This window comes from Symsagittifera roscoffensis, chromosome 2, assembly GCF_963678635.1.
Source record: "Symsagittifera roscoffensis chromosome 2, txSymRosc1.1, whole genome shotgun sequence".
NCBI classification, from domain to species: Eukaryota; Metazoa; Xenacoelomorpha; order Acoela; family Convolutidae; genus Symsagittifera; species Symsagittifera roscoffensis.
The window spans coordinates 83,775,837-83,792,773 of NC_087063.1; the positions used below are offsets into that span (position 1 = coordinate 83,775,837).

Here is a 16,937-nt window from a genome sequence, read left to right on the forward strand (position 1 = left end):
AAATGGAAACAATCTCGGAAAAACTGGGATTGTTTTCGCTGAGCTGTAACATACAGTAATTAAAAAAAAATTTCAAGTCAAAATTAATTTTGGAACAAATTCTGGTACGGATGAATTATTATCCCAAATTTTTACGTTTGAGTTCAGGGCATCAATTATTTTTATATGATACAAAAAAATAGAGTTTGTCTGGAGAACAAGAGCATCCCGAGCACGAAATTTCCATCTAAGAAAAATTGAATAACTACAAATTTTCATTTTACTATCAATTTATTTATATGTAAAATTATGAGTCCACTCAATTTAGATGAAAAATTTCTAATTAAAATCCAACATTTTGAATTCAAAGTATTTGAATTGCTCGAACAAGATTCGATTTGACAACAAAGTACACAATTTAATGATGTCAATTAATTTTACTTTTCCGCGGAAAAAGCAAACAATCTCAGTTTTTGCGACAAAAACTGTACATCACTGTACATTTCTATAGATTCAATGGCAGCAATTTCCGAAACGACAGTGGAATAATGAGCCGAGGTCCGCAACGTGTGTCTCGATTGTCGCGATTCATAAATGTTTGATCGCTTCTGCTGCAACCTCAACAGTAAACGGAGCTAACATGTGATCAACATTTCTCCTCAAGTTTTTTTTCCCAATCATTCAATTAAGTTTTCCTTACTATAACGTCTTCGCGCAAAACTTTGAAAAAACAAAAAATAAATTACTTTGGAAAAGTTTATAGTAACATTTGCGCGCCCTAAGTTTCGACTGAGCTCGACTAACGTTGATGCCGTGGTAATTTCTGACGGCGTTTAGCCAGCACAAAAGTAAAGGTAAGAATCGTTGGTAAAGAAATGCATTGTAGCGAAAACGTACTTTCCTTAATTGTATTTCCAAATATTGCGTGGATTTTGAAAGGTAACAGCTATAAAAAATGAGATTAACACACCACCTCAGCTCGGGAAATAATTTCTTTGCACACTTGGGAAAAGTAGTGTTGAAGAATTTGATTCAATTTGGATTTTATAAGAAAGACACAATGTTGTTTCAATTTTTTTTCACTATAAAGAGACATCTCACTTAAAAACTTCTCAATTAACAACACAAAATGATATAAATTATGAGAAAATTTAGCATGATTCAATTTGTACTGTTTTGCAGCATAGGAAAAATTAGCTAGATTCTTTTTATCTACATAGTTTTTGAGTTTAGGAACATAAGACATCATTATCTTTCATGGTGGGCAACTCGGGCATTGTACTCCAAAGTGAAACTTAGTTCACGTGTTGTTTGTTATTCTCCGTTGTGCTCCAAGTCACTGAAACAAACACACGTATAGGCTTCAAGCTGCCTATTTCTATAATAATTTAGAGAATGAGCTTAATAATAAATTTTGCTGTAAATTGAGAATTTCAATTGATTTTAGGACAAAAACTGTCTGAAATACTGGCACTTGCATGCGCAATGTTTTCGAATGAAAAATATGAAAATGCATAATATGAAATTGGATCGATGTTACAGTGACACAGAGCACTGGGTATTGTTCAGCGCGTTTAATCAACTTGGATCCAAGCAAAGCTGCGATAAAGTATTAATGAATAAGGAGGGCCGGTTTCTGTGCAAGTGGCACAGACTTTTCCGACCATAGTTTAAAAAAACACATGTTGTGTCATGAAAAAACGTGAACAAAAAATAAACAAAATTTAGGCATATTCGACAGTCATAGAAAACTAGGCCGATTGGAAAACAGTGTTTCTAGTAGAATGACTAAGAAAAACGAAAAAAAGTCGTGACAAAAATCAAATAAATAATTTCAAAATTTTTCAATTTTTGCAGAAAATTTTTGAATCATTTTTGAGTTTTTGATTCCTAAAACGGTGCTTAAAAAGTCCATTTACCAAATTACTTGAGTAAAAATATATTTTCGCGGCTTAAAACATGCTTAGATAATTTATTGTAAGCTCGGACGCTCACCTTATTAGCTCAAAATAAGAACAGAAATCCAAAAATTTCAGACCGTTCGTTCTCGAAACGGTTCTGTTAATGTTGTTCGACTGAAATGGTTTTAATAAGATATGTCGCTCGACTCAGTCTGATTATTATTTGTGGAATCTGATTTTGTGTGGAAAACAAAAAAAGGTAAAAAAAAACAGGAAAAAAATTAAGCTAGACCAAACTGGGAACAATTCAATGACAAGTCTTTAAACATGTTAAAAATTTGTCTGAACGATCAAAGAAAGCGAAAGAAGGTGTCATGAGGCGACCTTTGGTACCTCGCTTATAACTTGTCTTTTCGCAGTTATGTTACGGATTTATTACCAGTTCTATTTCAAGGTCACTGAATTGGCCTATTCTGAGTGCCATGCTGTGCGTGGTCACTCTGTTGTTTTGCTACATCTTTTGTTAGATTTTTATTCATTCCGTTCTATCACTCTATATTCTCTTGGTCAAAGATTGACTAACAAATATTAAATTGGAACCAAGTATCTAACAACTAATCTATCAATTCACTTTTATGAAACAACCAAGTTTTGACGCACTTATTCTCGGCAAATGTCAGAAGGATGATCAAAGATCCTTTTTGCGGAATCCGCTTACAATTCACAAAATACACAGTTTGGCCTCGTAATGAAACAGCTAAAAAACAGTACAAAATCCCTGAATACAAAATCCCCCCCTCTCTAATTTTTCAAATGATCAGAACAAAACCGCATTTGGTTTCATACTTGCGATATTTGATTGAAATAATTCAACTATGACTGTCTAAGTTCCTGATTTTCTTTAAGATCCTTTTATCTCACCACGTACAAAAAAAATGACACTAGTCTGAAAAAAATATTGATTATGTTTTTTACAGGAATATACTCGGAACATTCTTTACTACTTGTTTTTTTTTTTCGTTTCTTAGAGGAGGTCTAACCACCAGCGGATTTATGAATTTATGCACCCGCCCTTCCCTCAGGGATTCGACCCCCTGACTACCCAAAAGTTCCCACCTTTGATACTATTTTAAGAACTCCAGTTTTAGCTGACTGACCCTAAAATTTTTCTAAAAGCGCCTTGGGCGCAATTGTATACTAGTTTTGAGGGGGGAATACGATTTTTTGGTCAAAAGTGTTCAACAAGAGCCTAAAAACGCCTTTTTTGGACTGTTTTTCAAAAATTAGCCTGCATAGTGTTTTGGAAGAGCTCAGAAAATTAATTTGGCCAATTACAAAAAAAAATACAAGCAAAAAGACCCACAAAAGTCAACGAGTCTTTTGTTATTTGTTACCTCTCGTTGTAAGTGCATGATGAAAAGTTATCAAGTGAGGCGACAGTTGGGGGGACACTATACGGCAAGGGGGGCTGTGGCGGTGGCTGGCTGTAGTCCCCCCTTGTCCCTGTCATTTTCCACAGAATGAGGAAGGCCACAGAGAGCACAGTTAGACAGAGGATTGTCAACACACATGCGACCAAGATGTAACTAAAACATGAACCATGTGTTGCTAAAATAAAATTATGAAACATGATGTTCCCAGTTTGAGAAAACCCTGCTAAACATACAATAACTCTCTCAACTATCCGACAAGTTAAAGAAAATTCGAAAATCTACCTTATTTTACAATTTTGCTTATAAAAATATATTTTTTGCTAGCAAAATCCATTTCCAAAACTTTTTTCAACATTTTGCCGACAAAATGTTGGAAAAACTTATTCCTCTCAGCTTAAAACGCTTTTTTTAATCAAAACCTGATAAAAAGCGCGAAATGAATAATCTCGGATAAAAAGCTTCAAATCATGTGTTTTATTAAAACTTCTTTGATGGAAGTCTTCAAATCAGTCGTGTCAAAGCAGGGAAGCCTGCTCTAGTTGCTGATTTTTACCAAAGTATCCTCCATTGATATTAATGTACGGCAGTCCTTTCCGGCTGAATAACCTCTAATTTTTATTTAAAGGATATCTTTGGCGCCAATCTTTTCTAAATTTCAGGGAGGGAACAAAACTTTTCAAAAACCGACAAAACTTCGTTTTTGCTTATTTTTTTTTTCAAAAAATTGCCTGCTGCACAGACTTTATGGACGGAATGGGAAACTTTTTAGGTTTTTTTGGAAGCTCGGATAATCATTTTAAAACTATTTTATAGAACTTTAAACTCATTTCAATCCTTGAATATTTAAGAAAAATATAATCTCCAAAAACGTTTGAAAATGCACAAAAAATGAGGAAAAACGGTAAGAACAAAATTTTTTTAAATTGTTCATAAATCAAAATTAGTAAAAAGAACCGCTGGTTTTGATATAGTTTTTTCAGCAATCGAAAGTTTTGCCAGCAATCAATTGAGCCCCAATTTTGCACAAAAATTTGAACTTCAGAAAAACTGTTGAAAGCTCAACAAGCTTTTCCTCGCCACTTTTGTCTAAGGACAACTTAATTTGAGAATATCCAGGTTCAAAGTTCAAGTTATCTTTGTTTTATCTGGATCATTCAAATCAGCAGTCGATTATCTGATCATTTAAATTCAATCGATTGCACATATCATGCGGTGATATTTCAATCATCAATTTTTTATTTCAATTTTTTGCTAAAAAAGGTAATTTAAAGGGCTATCTATGATTCTTAGCTTTTTATTGAGTAGTTTGAGTTCAAAAATGGAGGTTTCTACCACAATTTATAGTATTTTTTGTTGTCAAAATCCATAAACATTGTTGGGGGAGCTCGGAAAAATATGTTGATCAAATTCAATTTTTGTGCGCGTCAATCTCCACACTTCGTGATAAAATCTGTTTTCAAACACTTGAATTATAACGAGTATTTTATCGGGAAATTAGCGATATTTTTAACAAGCTTTTTTATTGTTATCATCGGTAAAATCGGCCACACAAAACTGCATAACTCAAAGCAAGCTGCAAAAATGACCAGTATTTGTCCTTGAGACAAATTACTCTTTTTAAAGGTCAGCCTTAATCAAGGCTGAACTAAATTAGAGCAAAAAGACGGTTAAAATAGATTTTTGGGGGGATCGAACGTGGTTACGGATCATCCCATCAAGTTCGGTGCATATTCGAGTTCTAGAAAGGAAATGACCTAGGCGGGATTCGAACCGGCGCCGAACCCGCCGGGACGCACCATGTATACGCTCGGCTACTGTCCCTATATGCATTTACATTTTGGTTCAACTTTATATGCATTTATACTCTTGTTTTATATTTGCGCTGCAACATCCTCCACCCCTAAACAAGGAAGAACGGGAGCGAGCTTTACGGTCGGGCGGGTCAGTTCGCTCGTAACGGTCTTTATGTCGGCGGATCTCGCGCATCCGTCCTTGCCATAGTGCAGTTTTAGGATATGTGCGAGTGGATAATGTCCACGTGGAGTGTCAGGCTCTATGACCCAAACCAAGTCGCCGGCTTTCAACTTAACGTCTGACTGGTTGTGCCACTTTGCCCTCCTATTGAGGGAAGGAACGTATTCCCGCATCCACACCGTGTCCATATTGCATTAGCGTATGATTGTGCTCTGGCGAACCGCTTCTTATGGTCGAAGTTTTCTTCGAAACTTAGCGACGGAAAACTCGCTGCGTATTGGCCATGGATAAAATGATTCGGGGTCAACGCCTCTAAATCTAGTGGATCGGAACTAACGGCTGTTATCGGTCTAGCGTTGAGTGATTGCTCAACAAGGCACAGCGTGGTTCTTAGAGCCTCCTCAGTTACTCTTCTGTTGCCTAAGATGTCATACAAAACGCGCTTGACACTCCGAACTAATTGCTCCCAGGACCCACCATGGTGCGGTGCGCTGGGTGGATTGAATTTCCACTTGATCCCTTTCTGAACAAAAACACCGGTGCGAGCTTGTTCCAACTCTCAACGCAAGCTATGAGCTCTTTCTGAGCGCCAACAAAGTTCGTGCCGTTGTCGGACATTATGGTAGTCGGAGTACCGCGACGTGCGATAAACCTCTCCACGCCCATCACACAAGAGCTTGTGTCGAGCGAGGGGACCACTTCAATGTGAACCGCTCTGGTGGTAAGACAGGTGAACAAAAAACCCCACCTCTTTTCCGTACTTCTCCGGATTGGAACTAGGAACGGCCCAAAGTAGTCGACACCTGTGTTAGAGAAAGGAGGTTGCTTGTAACCCAGCCTTTCAATGGGCAGATCAGCCATCATCAGATTTACGGTTTGCGCTTTGCGTTTTCGGCACACAACGCAATTATTTTCAATGCTTGGCAGCAACCATCGCAAATTTAATACAACTTACCTCAAATTGACCACCGCACGCATGTAATCCAAGCCTTGATGGAAATTCCTAACGTGCAAATGCTGAACCAATAACCGAACAACCGCGTGACGTGCATCAAGTATAATCGGATGCCTGCTATCGAAATCGGAAATAACCAAGCGGCTGATGCGCCCAGTCGAGCGAAGGATGCCAGATGGTCCAATGAACGGCGAGTACTTGGCGATCCGACTATTCCTCGTGATAACTTTACCGGATCTTAGTAGTTTTAGCTCACTAGGGAATGTTTCACCCTGGGACAGGTAAATGAGCTTCTGTTCAGCAATATCCATTTTAGACGGGTCTGTAATTTCTAATATACTCGACCGGAAATGTTTATGGGATGGCAGCCATCTTAACAAAAATGCCACTGCCCGTTTGTATTTTACAATTGAATTGAATCTCTCCCATTTTCCGAAGGGAAATTTTTTTTCTGTCAAAACATCGACGACGAAATTTGACGAATTTTCCAGACAAATGTCGATATCACATGATGGTCCTTTGAGTCTTATTTTATCGATAACCTTTGTATCGGGCTTGAGCGGCCAATCAGTTGTTCTCAATATACTAGGGCCATTAACCCAGCTGCTTTCCTTGAGGGCTTCCGAAGAAGTCCCTCGTGTACCGGTATCAGCTGGGTTATCACCGCTAAGTATGTGATGCCACTGATCAGTGCTGGTAGACTCCAGAATCTCACCAGTGCGATTACCAACATAAACGGGTAGTTTACTACAAGAGTGAAGCCACTGAAGGCCAGTGGTACTATCTGTCCACATGAAAATATCCGTAACTTTGAAAGTAAGACCTTTCAAAATTTCTTTTTTTTTGAGCGGGTTGCAAGAAGAGCCGCTTGAAGCTCTAACTTTGGAATAGAAAGCGCTTTCATAGGCGCGACGCGGGCTTTGCCAAACATAAAGGCTAATTCGGTCTGATGGGAGCTAACAAGTCGCGCACGAAGGAAAGCGACGGCACAGAAAACATCCTGCGAACTATCACCGAACATGTGAAGTTCTATTCGGTCAAAAGGTTCAGTGAAATAGCTTCGAGGTATTGTCAGAGAACCTAACAAATGAAGGCCTGAGTGCCACTCAAGAATTGCTTTTTGATTTCCTCTGGCAGATCATCATCCCATTTTTGACCGCTGATTCGCCAGATATCTTTTAATAGAAGGCGAGCCTTCACGGTATACGGAGCCACTAACCCAATTGGATCAAAAACAGAAGAAACAAAACTCAACACGGTACGCTGAGTGATTGCTTTGTATAGTGGACAATCAACCCCTCTACTAACGACTAAGGTATCTTTGACGTGATCCCACTTAAGACCGAGAACATGCGACGACTGGTCTGGACCCGCACAAATATCTTTAACAGACGAATTGGACTCACAGTTGTCCGGATCAAGAGCGGTTGCTACGTCGGGCACGTTGCTGACAAATTTTTTCAGACGAAACCCACCTAGTTTAAGCAACGAGATTAAATCCCTACCTAATTTCAAGGCGTCATCCCTGTTTTGAAAAGAATCCAGATAATCATCCATATAAAATTTCTGGACAACAGCCAAAGCAGCTTCGGGGTACTCAGCTTGATTATCCGATGCAGTCTTCTGCAAAGCAAAATTCGCACAAGTCGGCGAGTCACGAGCACCAAAAATGTTACGCGTGTGTTGGTGAACTACCACACTTGATGTGGGGTCCTCCTGCCACAAAAAAACGAAGAGAAGGTTGATCTTCTTCACGGACTCCAACCTGTAAAAACATCCCTTCAATGTCAGCTGAAATGGCGTATTTATGCTGACGGAATCTGAAAAGTACAAAAATGAGGTTTTGAAGGAGATCCGGGCCAACCAACAGAGATTTGTTCAAGGAAGCGCCATGACACTTCGATGCCCCATTGAGGACTCGGCGCACCTTACCGAGTTTATTCGGGTTCAACACCGGGTGATGCGGGAGATACCACTCACGATCGGCTCGTGATTTGGGATCGTGTGCCTTAACGTTTATGACATATCCTTTTTGTATATCCTCTCTTATTGTTTCGGCGTATTTTTTACGGAGTGACGGATCCTTATCTAGCCTCTTTTCCAAAGACTTCAATTGAGCTGAGGAGGAAAAATACTTATTCGGTAAACTACTTTCTTTATCGTTCCAAAGCATTGGTACAATGTACCTCTCACCATCGTGAAAGGTGTCATTTTTCAAAACGGACAAAGCGCGTTTGTCGGCGGCGGAACGGGCATCTACCTGCTTGAAGGCTCCATATGACTCCAACTCGTACCAAGTTTTAATTTGGTCCACAAGAGACATGTCTTCGACAATACACTTAAAGCAAGACGAGTTCGACTTAAAGGACGGCAGTAACGGACCACTTAAAACCCAACCTATCGGAAGGCGTACGGCGCACGGTGAAATAGAGTCCTCCCCCAGAAGGTGCTCAACGGGTCTTATGGCATGGTAGAAATCCTGTCCAATAATTATTTCGACGTCCTCATACTTATAATGTCTAGGTTTGATCGGAGCCAACTGCGGGTATTTTTCCTGTAATTCGCTTAAGTATCGAAAAGAAGCTCGAAAAGCTTAAGCTCGATGCTTAAGCGCGTATGCTTAAGCTCGAAAAGAAAACAAAAATTCACTATTGTTCGTTTCTGCGGAAACTTGAAGACTTACTTGCTCAGTTTTCATCAAGCTCGTGGAATTGAATCCATCTATGGTGAGGTTAACGGGAGTGCCAACCAAATGGAGGCGTTTTACGAGATCGGCGGATACCCATGAGTGCGTGGAAGCCTTATCGCAAAGAGATAGGGCATTAGTAATCGTCGCATCCGAAGAGACGGCGAGTGATGCAACTGGCAGCAGGCATTTAGTTGACTCCTGGCTATGAATATCGCCGACGGCAGCGTTAGTCGATACATGTTTAGCGTTTGCGTTACCTGACGCCGGGGAACTTTTAGTATCCTTAGGAGGAACAATTTTCTCCGCTCCCCATGTAAAAGCACGTTGTGTGTGCTTTCACAATCTGGCTTGGGGCGCTTTCTGGCCTTGCTACAATTACGAAAACTGTGATTGCTCTGTAAACACGCAAAGCAAAGTTTTTGTTCGGCTATATGTTTTGCTCGCTGCGTAGCGTTTTTCTCTTTTAATACGGCGCAATTCCAAAGAGCGTGTTGACCTTTACATACAGAACATGGAGGGTACTTTGGTTTTTCCTTAGTCTTATTACTTGCATTTGCGTTACACTTTCGTACCTACTTTTTGCTTAACTGGTTCTTCAGACTTACCCTTAGAATTGATCGTTTTTAGCCTCTCATGACCCTCCGCTTTTTCTTTAAGCCATTCGTTGAAATCTAGCAGAGTTGGTCTATGCCATTGGCGTCTTACGGTTTGCATTGACCATGCCTCCTTAAGGTTCGTACAGCTTGATTCAGTACGTTAGCACTTTTCAGGTCGTCGTTAAAAGACAGAGACTTGAATACGGCAACAAGTCCAGAAATTGCAGAGGAAAATCCAATTAAATTTTCCGAGTTATGCATTTTCAGCGGCGGAAAATTACTCAATTTATCTAGATGAGATTCTACTACAGCATGCGGCTGCCCGAATTTTCTTTGAAGAGTTGCTAATGCGTCTTTATCTAGTTCTCCGCTATAGCTATACTCAGCGATTGCGGATTTTGCTTTACCCACTACGCGCGTTTTCAGATAGGTAAGCTTTTCATCGTCACTGAGTATGGCTGAATCGACCGTCGATATGAACTGCCCAAACCACTCATGCCAATTAAGTGGGTTGCCATCGAACTGGGTCAGCTTCCACTCAGGGAGATGATCTTTTCGGCTGTGCATGAGTATATTAACCAACTCGAAAGTGGACGCTCGACGTCTGCACCAGGTGAATCTCCGGGAGTTGGCTCTGTGTAACTCGAAGAGTTACCGTGATAATCAGGAACGAACGGTTGATTAGCATGTGAAAAATTTTCAGGCTGCGCAAAGAACACAGTCCCTCCACTTGTATAAGGAACAAAATTATTTGTGGGAACAATCGGAGTTACTGCGGAAAAAACAGTTGTCGAAGAAACGTAGTGCTGTTGAGTTGACATTAAAGGGGCAGCAAGAGCTGGTCTCCACAAATTACTTTGAGGATTGTAGTGGTCACTTGAAAAGTTATAACTACTAACGGGAATACCCATATGTTGTTGTGATGGGGCTACAGGTGCTTGGTAGCCAGCTAACTGATCCTGCAGTGTGATGACTTAAAGAAACCTGATTAACTGCTGTTGATGCAGGAACGAACGGTGCTACACCAGAAGGAACTTCTGCAGATGTTGTCGTAGCAAAATAATTTTCAGAAGTTACCGGGACTACTGACCCTGTGTTTGGATTGCCTAGCACCGGATGAGTGGACAGAAAAGCTTGCTGAGGCAAATTATTAGAAACAGGTTGAATGACCTGCTGTAGCCCTGCTGGATTGTTAACGGAAACCTGCGATCGGACCAAACTCGACAAATTATGTTGTTGTCCGTGAATGTGGTTACTGTAATACAATCCCGGATCACTAGAAGCTGCCTGGCCATTATTCACTCCTGTAAAACTTGATGAGACCAAGTAATTTGTTGATGCAGGATAAAGTGCCTCAGGAGCTGTTGAACAAACGTGCTGCTCTTGATTGGGAACTACAACAGCATCAGGCTGATTGTGGTCGACAGATTCGACCCAGTGACGCGTACGATCCTTTTCGTCTATTTTTAGTTGTGGAGAGATTCGAGTTAAACCACTTTCCTCAGCATTCTCGCTGATTTCCGACAACTCATCTTCTAACTCAAGCACTTTCAACTCAATTTCTGCCAGTTTTTTCCTGTGTTCTTCAGCCAATTCTTCCAACTCTAAACGGCTTTGTTGTTCTTTCAGTCTTAATGATACCTTTGCCTGCCTCTCAAGTTCCTCTTGTTGTTTCTTTAAAATCATTAAATCGCGCTTTTTCCAAGAAAGTTTTTTCGACGGAGTGGCGGTATAATTAGATTTCTGAGAACCCGATTGCTGATGTCGGCTGCTTCGATGCGACAACTTAGAGCGGGTATCTGTTTTATGCGACCGGGTTTTTTCAGTTTTTTCAGAATGATGAGAAACTTTTGAGCTGCTATCAATTTTGTCCGGCTCTGTTTCTGCCTCAAAACTTGTTTTATATGTGATAGCTTCCTGCAGAACTTTATTGTTGCTTTGAGTCAACTTATGAAGCCACATGTCCTGTGCCGGTATCAATTCGTCGGGATTGGCACTTTTTGCAGCCATATCAATCAACTCAGTATTTATCTCGACCGCTTGTTCTATATAGTTCCTACATTTTTCAATATAAGTATCAGTTTTTGAGCAACGACTCTGACTCTCTATGTATTCTAAAATTATTTCGTGGCATTTATAAAGTTCGTTTTCGAGATTGCTACGTTTCTCAAACAACTTCTTAATTTTCTTCTGAAACTTAACTTCCATGCTTAATAATTTCAGAAATACACGACTCTCAGAAAATACTTTGTTTTCACCCAAGTAAATCCACAAAATACTTTTACCTGGCGTTAAAGTTAAAGCTTAAGCCGGGCTTTGTGAAAAAAGTCTCTTTCACGCGCTTTTGAGACGGCGCGGATAGTATACGGAGCGCGTGGTCTAGAGAACTAGCTCCTAGAATGAATACAATATACTTAAGAGACCTATGCGACGGCTACGGTACGCTTAATTACCAACGGGGGGGATTAAGTAGGTTGGTTGAACTCCAACAACGCACACGGAGTTAGCCTGAGGATGAAAGAATTCAACTTAACTCACTTAATATGACCATACCTGACCACTTAACATTAGTGTCGCGCAACGAAGTCAATTATCGGACGGGCTGAAACGGCTTATATTTACTTGAAGCGAACTGGCTTTCAGTTTCACCAATGTGGGTGGGGGATCAGGCAAATTGGTTAAGTTCCAACAACACACGCGGAAAAAACCTGAGGATGAAAAACTCAACTTAATTTGCCTGATATTTCGCTACCAGACCACTTACCATAAGGTTGGTGTCAAGTTACAGCACAGTTTCGCAGAATTATGTGGACGTTTTGAGGAATTTTTTTACTTTTTTCCCAAAATTTTTTCGGAAAATTTTGGTCAGCAGGTTCGCGTCATAAACCAATCCAAAAAACTAGTCTAGTACCTCTAGTCTATGATCCGATTTCACGGATTTTTAATCTGTTTACAATTACCCAAACATTTGTGGTATCGGGAAAATTACCACTCGCAGCTTGCTTTGAGTTGGGATACACAATAAGACACCGTATGTAATTTTATTGCACAAAAAAGTTTATAAAAACTAGATGAGTCTTACAGTTTTTGACAGTTTTGGAGATTGACGACACCGGGGAAAAAATCCAAAACTTCGGGTGTCGAGAAAAACACAGCTCCACTTTGACCAAAAGTCAACAATCAGGACACCTGAACAGGCCTCTTTCTCTTCCGCCAGTCCGCTCTTTCGTCTGTCTGCTCTTTCGTCTCTGAAGACAAAACACGACACCTGTATAAAGGCCTCTGCGATTGACACGACGCCTGAGCAGACCTCTAAGATCCGACACCAGAGCAGCTCCTCAAAACGCGACACCTGAACAGGCCTCCGTTTGGCCCTTTCGGGATTATTCTGAGACGGGGGAGGCTCTCCTTAGTTCAAGAGGTAATCCACAAGAAGGTAACGTAGTGGCGCACCTCCGTTCTATAGGAAGAAGCCGTAACGCTAGGAGCTGTATCGTGCGTTTTCTACTCGGGTGTGGTTTCGGTTTTAGAGTAGAGCTATGTTAGAGTAGATCGGTTTTCGGTAGTGAAGAAAAGGGTCCCAAAAGTGTCAGTTTACTGAAATTTTATCGGCATAATAACAGCAAACAAATCGAAGATGAATCAGTAAATGTCGGAAAGTTTCTGAACAGAATCAGCCATTAAAACAGACTATAATTCTTTAAATCGAACAAGAAACCACTAATGTCCCTTGTGGGGCGCCAAAATGTGCGCGTCAATCTCCACACTTCGTGATAAAATCTGTTTTCAAACACTTGAATTATAACGAGTCTTTTATCGGGAAAATAACGATATTTTTAACAAGCTTTTTTATTGTTAACATCGGTAACATCGGCCACACAAAACTGCATAACTCAAAGCAAGCTGCAAAAATGACCAGTATTTGTCCTTGAGACAAATTGCTCTTTTTAAAGGTCAGCCTTAATCAAGGCTGAACCAAATTGGAGCAAAAAGACGGTTAAATAGGTTTTTGGGGGGATCGAACCTGGTTACGGAGCATCCCAACAAATTCGGTGCATATTCGAGTTCTAGAAAGGAAATGACCTAGGTGGGATTCGATCCGGCCCCGAACCCGCCGGGAAGCACCATGTATACGCTCGGCTACTGTCCCTACTTGCATTTACATTTTGGTTCGACTTTATATGCATTTATACTCTTGTTTTATATTTGCGCTGCAACAATTTTCATTTACTCAACCAAAACAAAAGCTGATTGAAGTTTGGAAAATTGTTTTGCAAAACTGCTCCACCACCATTCAAAAAACTTTTGTGCACAAAAAATTACAAGATACGAGAAAAACTAAAACTACGAATAGTTTAAGTCAACAAGAAATGAATTGCAATTAATCGATTGTTTTTAATTGTTGGCTTTGTAATCATTTCATTTTTTTCATATTTTGAGCGCTTGGCTCATACATTCACTGATCTAATTTATCCTAATGAAACAAAAAAGCTGAAATTTCAAACGCGTAATATCAATTTATCTTGACAAAAAAAACGATGAAAAACAAAAATTGTTTAGACTTCGACCAGAATTACTATAGCGCCATTTATTTTTCTTTCAAAATCTGGGTCCAACCCCTTTCTCAAAAAAATCATTTTGGCTCTTCTAAACCACTAAAAAATATGATAAAAACACCTCGTCTATCATTGACGAAACTGTATCAACCCTTTAAAATTGAAGAAGGGTATAATCTCCAAAAACGTTTGATAACTTTTAAAAGTTTTTTCAAAGAGGTTCGAGCAAAGCTTTGTAAAATGTTCTTAAATAACAAATTGGTACTTCATGTACTAAAAAATACAGCTGACTTTGATGTAAGTATTTCATCAATTGAACCGTTGGTTTTGGCCTTATTTTCAAATTATCAAAAAATGCTAACCTGCTAAAAATCCGGTTTGGGTATAATTGTTGGGCCCAAAATTCGCACAATTAATTGCACCATATAGAATCTGCAAGAATTGTAACCAAGTTTTTTTCTCACTGTTTTCCTCTGAAGTCAACTGAACATCATAAAAACGCTCGTTTTGCTCAAGTTTTACTCGTCTTAAGTGTGTAGTTGATCATTCAATCAGTTGCATACTTCCATGCGGAGAGAATTGTATTGTTGATTTTTACATTTTCTTTCTATGCCGAGAAAACGTAATTTAAGGGGTATGTAAGATTCTTAGCCTTTCGATGCGTAGTTTGGTTCAAAAATTTAAGCTCCTGGTGTTATTTATAAGGTTTTTGTTTTCAGAACCCAAAAAAACTCTCGGGCAATTTTGACTTGAATCAGGGGCGGATCTAGGATTTTCTCGAGGGAGGGCAGATTTTCAAAAAATTTTCGAAAATTTTGTCAACATTTTTTAGGTAGACCGAAATGATTTTTCGAGCTCTCCCTGAGCACGTTTTAGACCCTGTTTTGGCCAAATTTTCAGCTCCGCAGGAAAAATTTTGGAAAAAAGTCCACTTTTTGGAAAATTTTAACCAAAAAGTCGCGTTTTTTTCGGCTCGCGCTCCCCCCTCAAAATTAGTATATTAGAGAAATTTTAGGGTCGGTCGGCCAAAAATGGATTTCTTAAAAAGTACCAAAGGGGGACCCTTTGGGTCGGCAGGGGGTCGAATTCCTGAGGGGGGGGGGCGTCCGCTTTATAACAGGTTGAAAGCAAAACAATATTGCTGCTTTTTTCACAAGCGGTAATTACACGAAGAAATTGAAGTTACCATGGTTGAGTGGCAAAATCAAAAACTTTTGACTAACTTGGTGAAGATAATGTCTTGCGCAATTGAGAAATCGATGGACACATTTGAGTCCCCACCCTTCAGGGAAATAGTAGCGGGTGGCATCTTCTTCTCGCCTACCATCACACCCCCCTCATTCATGTCAACTGTGGACAGTTGGTGTCCACTGCGAGTCCACTTTATTCCATAACTGAAAACTAACTGTGATAAGTTCGCAAAGAATAGACGAAGGCTTCATCTTCAATAGAAACCACGGCAGCACTATTTTAAATTAGTTTTGATAATCACCATTGGGGTGCAGTCTGATTTAAGCTTTTGCGATGGAGGGGGGGGGGGACTTCATATGATCCTAGTTTTTTAAAAACATCTGCGCCAACGACAAAATTGATAAAGTTTGCCAAAATGCAGTTTTAGCTCTTATGGGAAGTTTTTGATAAAATGTCAAATATAGGTATTGACAAAGCTATTTTAGAAAAAACTCTCGTAGTTTTTGGTCAAAACTGCACTTCATACAAAAAAAAATTGATGACGGTGAGATGGGGGATAGGGGGGGGGGGGGGTGGGGGGGGGGTGGGATGGGGTGATTTGCTTTTCCTCTGTCCCTGTTGTGAATCATACCGTTATTTTCTTATTCATTTAATTAATCTTAAATTACTTTAACTGGTTAGTTTAGATTTGACCTTGTTATGTTCATTCTCTCCGGCGGAGAGAATGCTCTCTCACTTTTTAATGTTTTAACTTTGAGATTAATTCTTTTTTTAAACACATTTTATCTGTAACTAAGTAGAGTTAGCTGTAACAAAGAAACATTTTATCAGTCCCCTAATTCCAACTGACAACACCCACTGATTAGTTATGCCTCAACTCTAATGAAGCTTCTTATCTGAAGCACGGACAGATCTAGGATTTTCTGGAGGAGGCAAATTTTGTTTTAGGTCGCCCAAATTGATTTTCCGAGCTCTCAAAAATCACTAAAAAAATTCTATTTTGGTTATATTTTTTGCCACAGGCAAAAAACAAGCCAAAAAAGCGTTTTTAGGCACTTTTTGGACAGTTATAACCAAAAAATTGAGTTTTGAAAAATAGTATATATTGGCGCCAAATGCCGCCTTAGAAAAGTTTTTTGGATCAGAGCCAAAAATAGAGCTATTAAAATAGTACCAAAGGGGGACCCTTTGGGTAATCAGGGGGTCGAATCGCTGAGGTAGTGCGGCGTCCAACACCCCCCCTTTCCCCCCGTCTCTCTCTTTATCCGCTACTGATCTGAAGGTTTTGTAATTGCTAGCCCTCATATTTATAGCACTCCATTATGGTAAATGTTGTGAAAGAACTACAATTGGTTACATCATTTAGTATCATGATTTCACTTGGAAACAATTTATTATTCTCAATAACTCAAACTCATCCTCGGAATACAAATTGAGTCCTCTGTTCTTCATTTAGATCATCATAATTAACTCACACGTAGTCGTTCTTGGAAGAAGGAACAGCTGTCGTCTAAAGCACAAAACACTTTCTGGAGTCACTAATAAATCTTTAATTAATATATCCATGATGAATTCCAGCCTCAGAATCACCCAATTTATATAAATTTTGCAATTTTTTTTTGATCACACGTGAAATGAAAATATCGAAAGCTACATTGGAAAT

General features: G+C 39.6%; 1 protein-coding gene across 1 annotated transcript; it reads right to left on the reverse strand.

Moving 5' to 3' along the window:
* Positions 1 to 1,144: 1,144 nt before the first annotated feature.
* LOC134840768 (uncharacterized) lies at positions 1,145 to 16,779 on the reverse strand. Its single transcript, XM_063856800.1, has 4 exons — positions 16,750 to 16,779; positions 15,307 to 15,477; positions 3,275 to 3,466; positions 1,145 to 1,318 (listed from the first exon to the last, which is right to left on the reverse strand). The coding sequence occupies exons 2-4, from the start codon at positions 15,426 to 15,428 to the stop codon at positions 1,294 to 1,296; spliced, it is 339 nt and encodes a 112-aa protein (XP_063712870.1). The 5' UTR covers positions 15,429 to 15,477; positions 16,750 to 16,779; the 3' UTR covers positions 1,145 to 1,293.
* Positions 16,780 to 16,937: the final 158 nt, after the last annotated feature.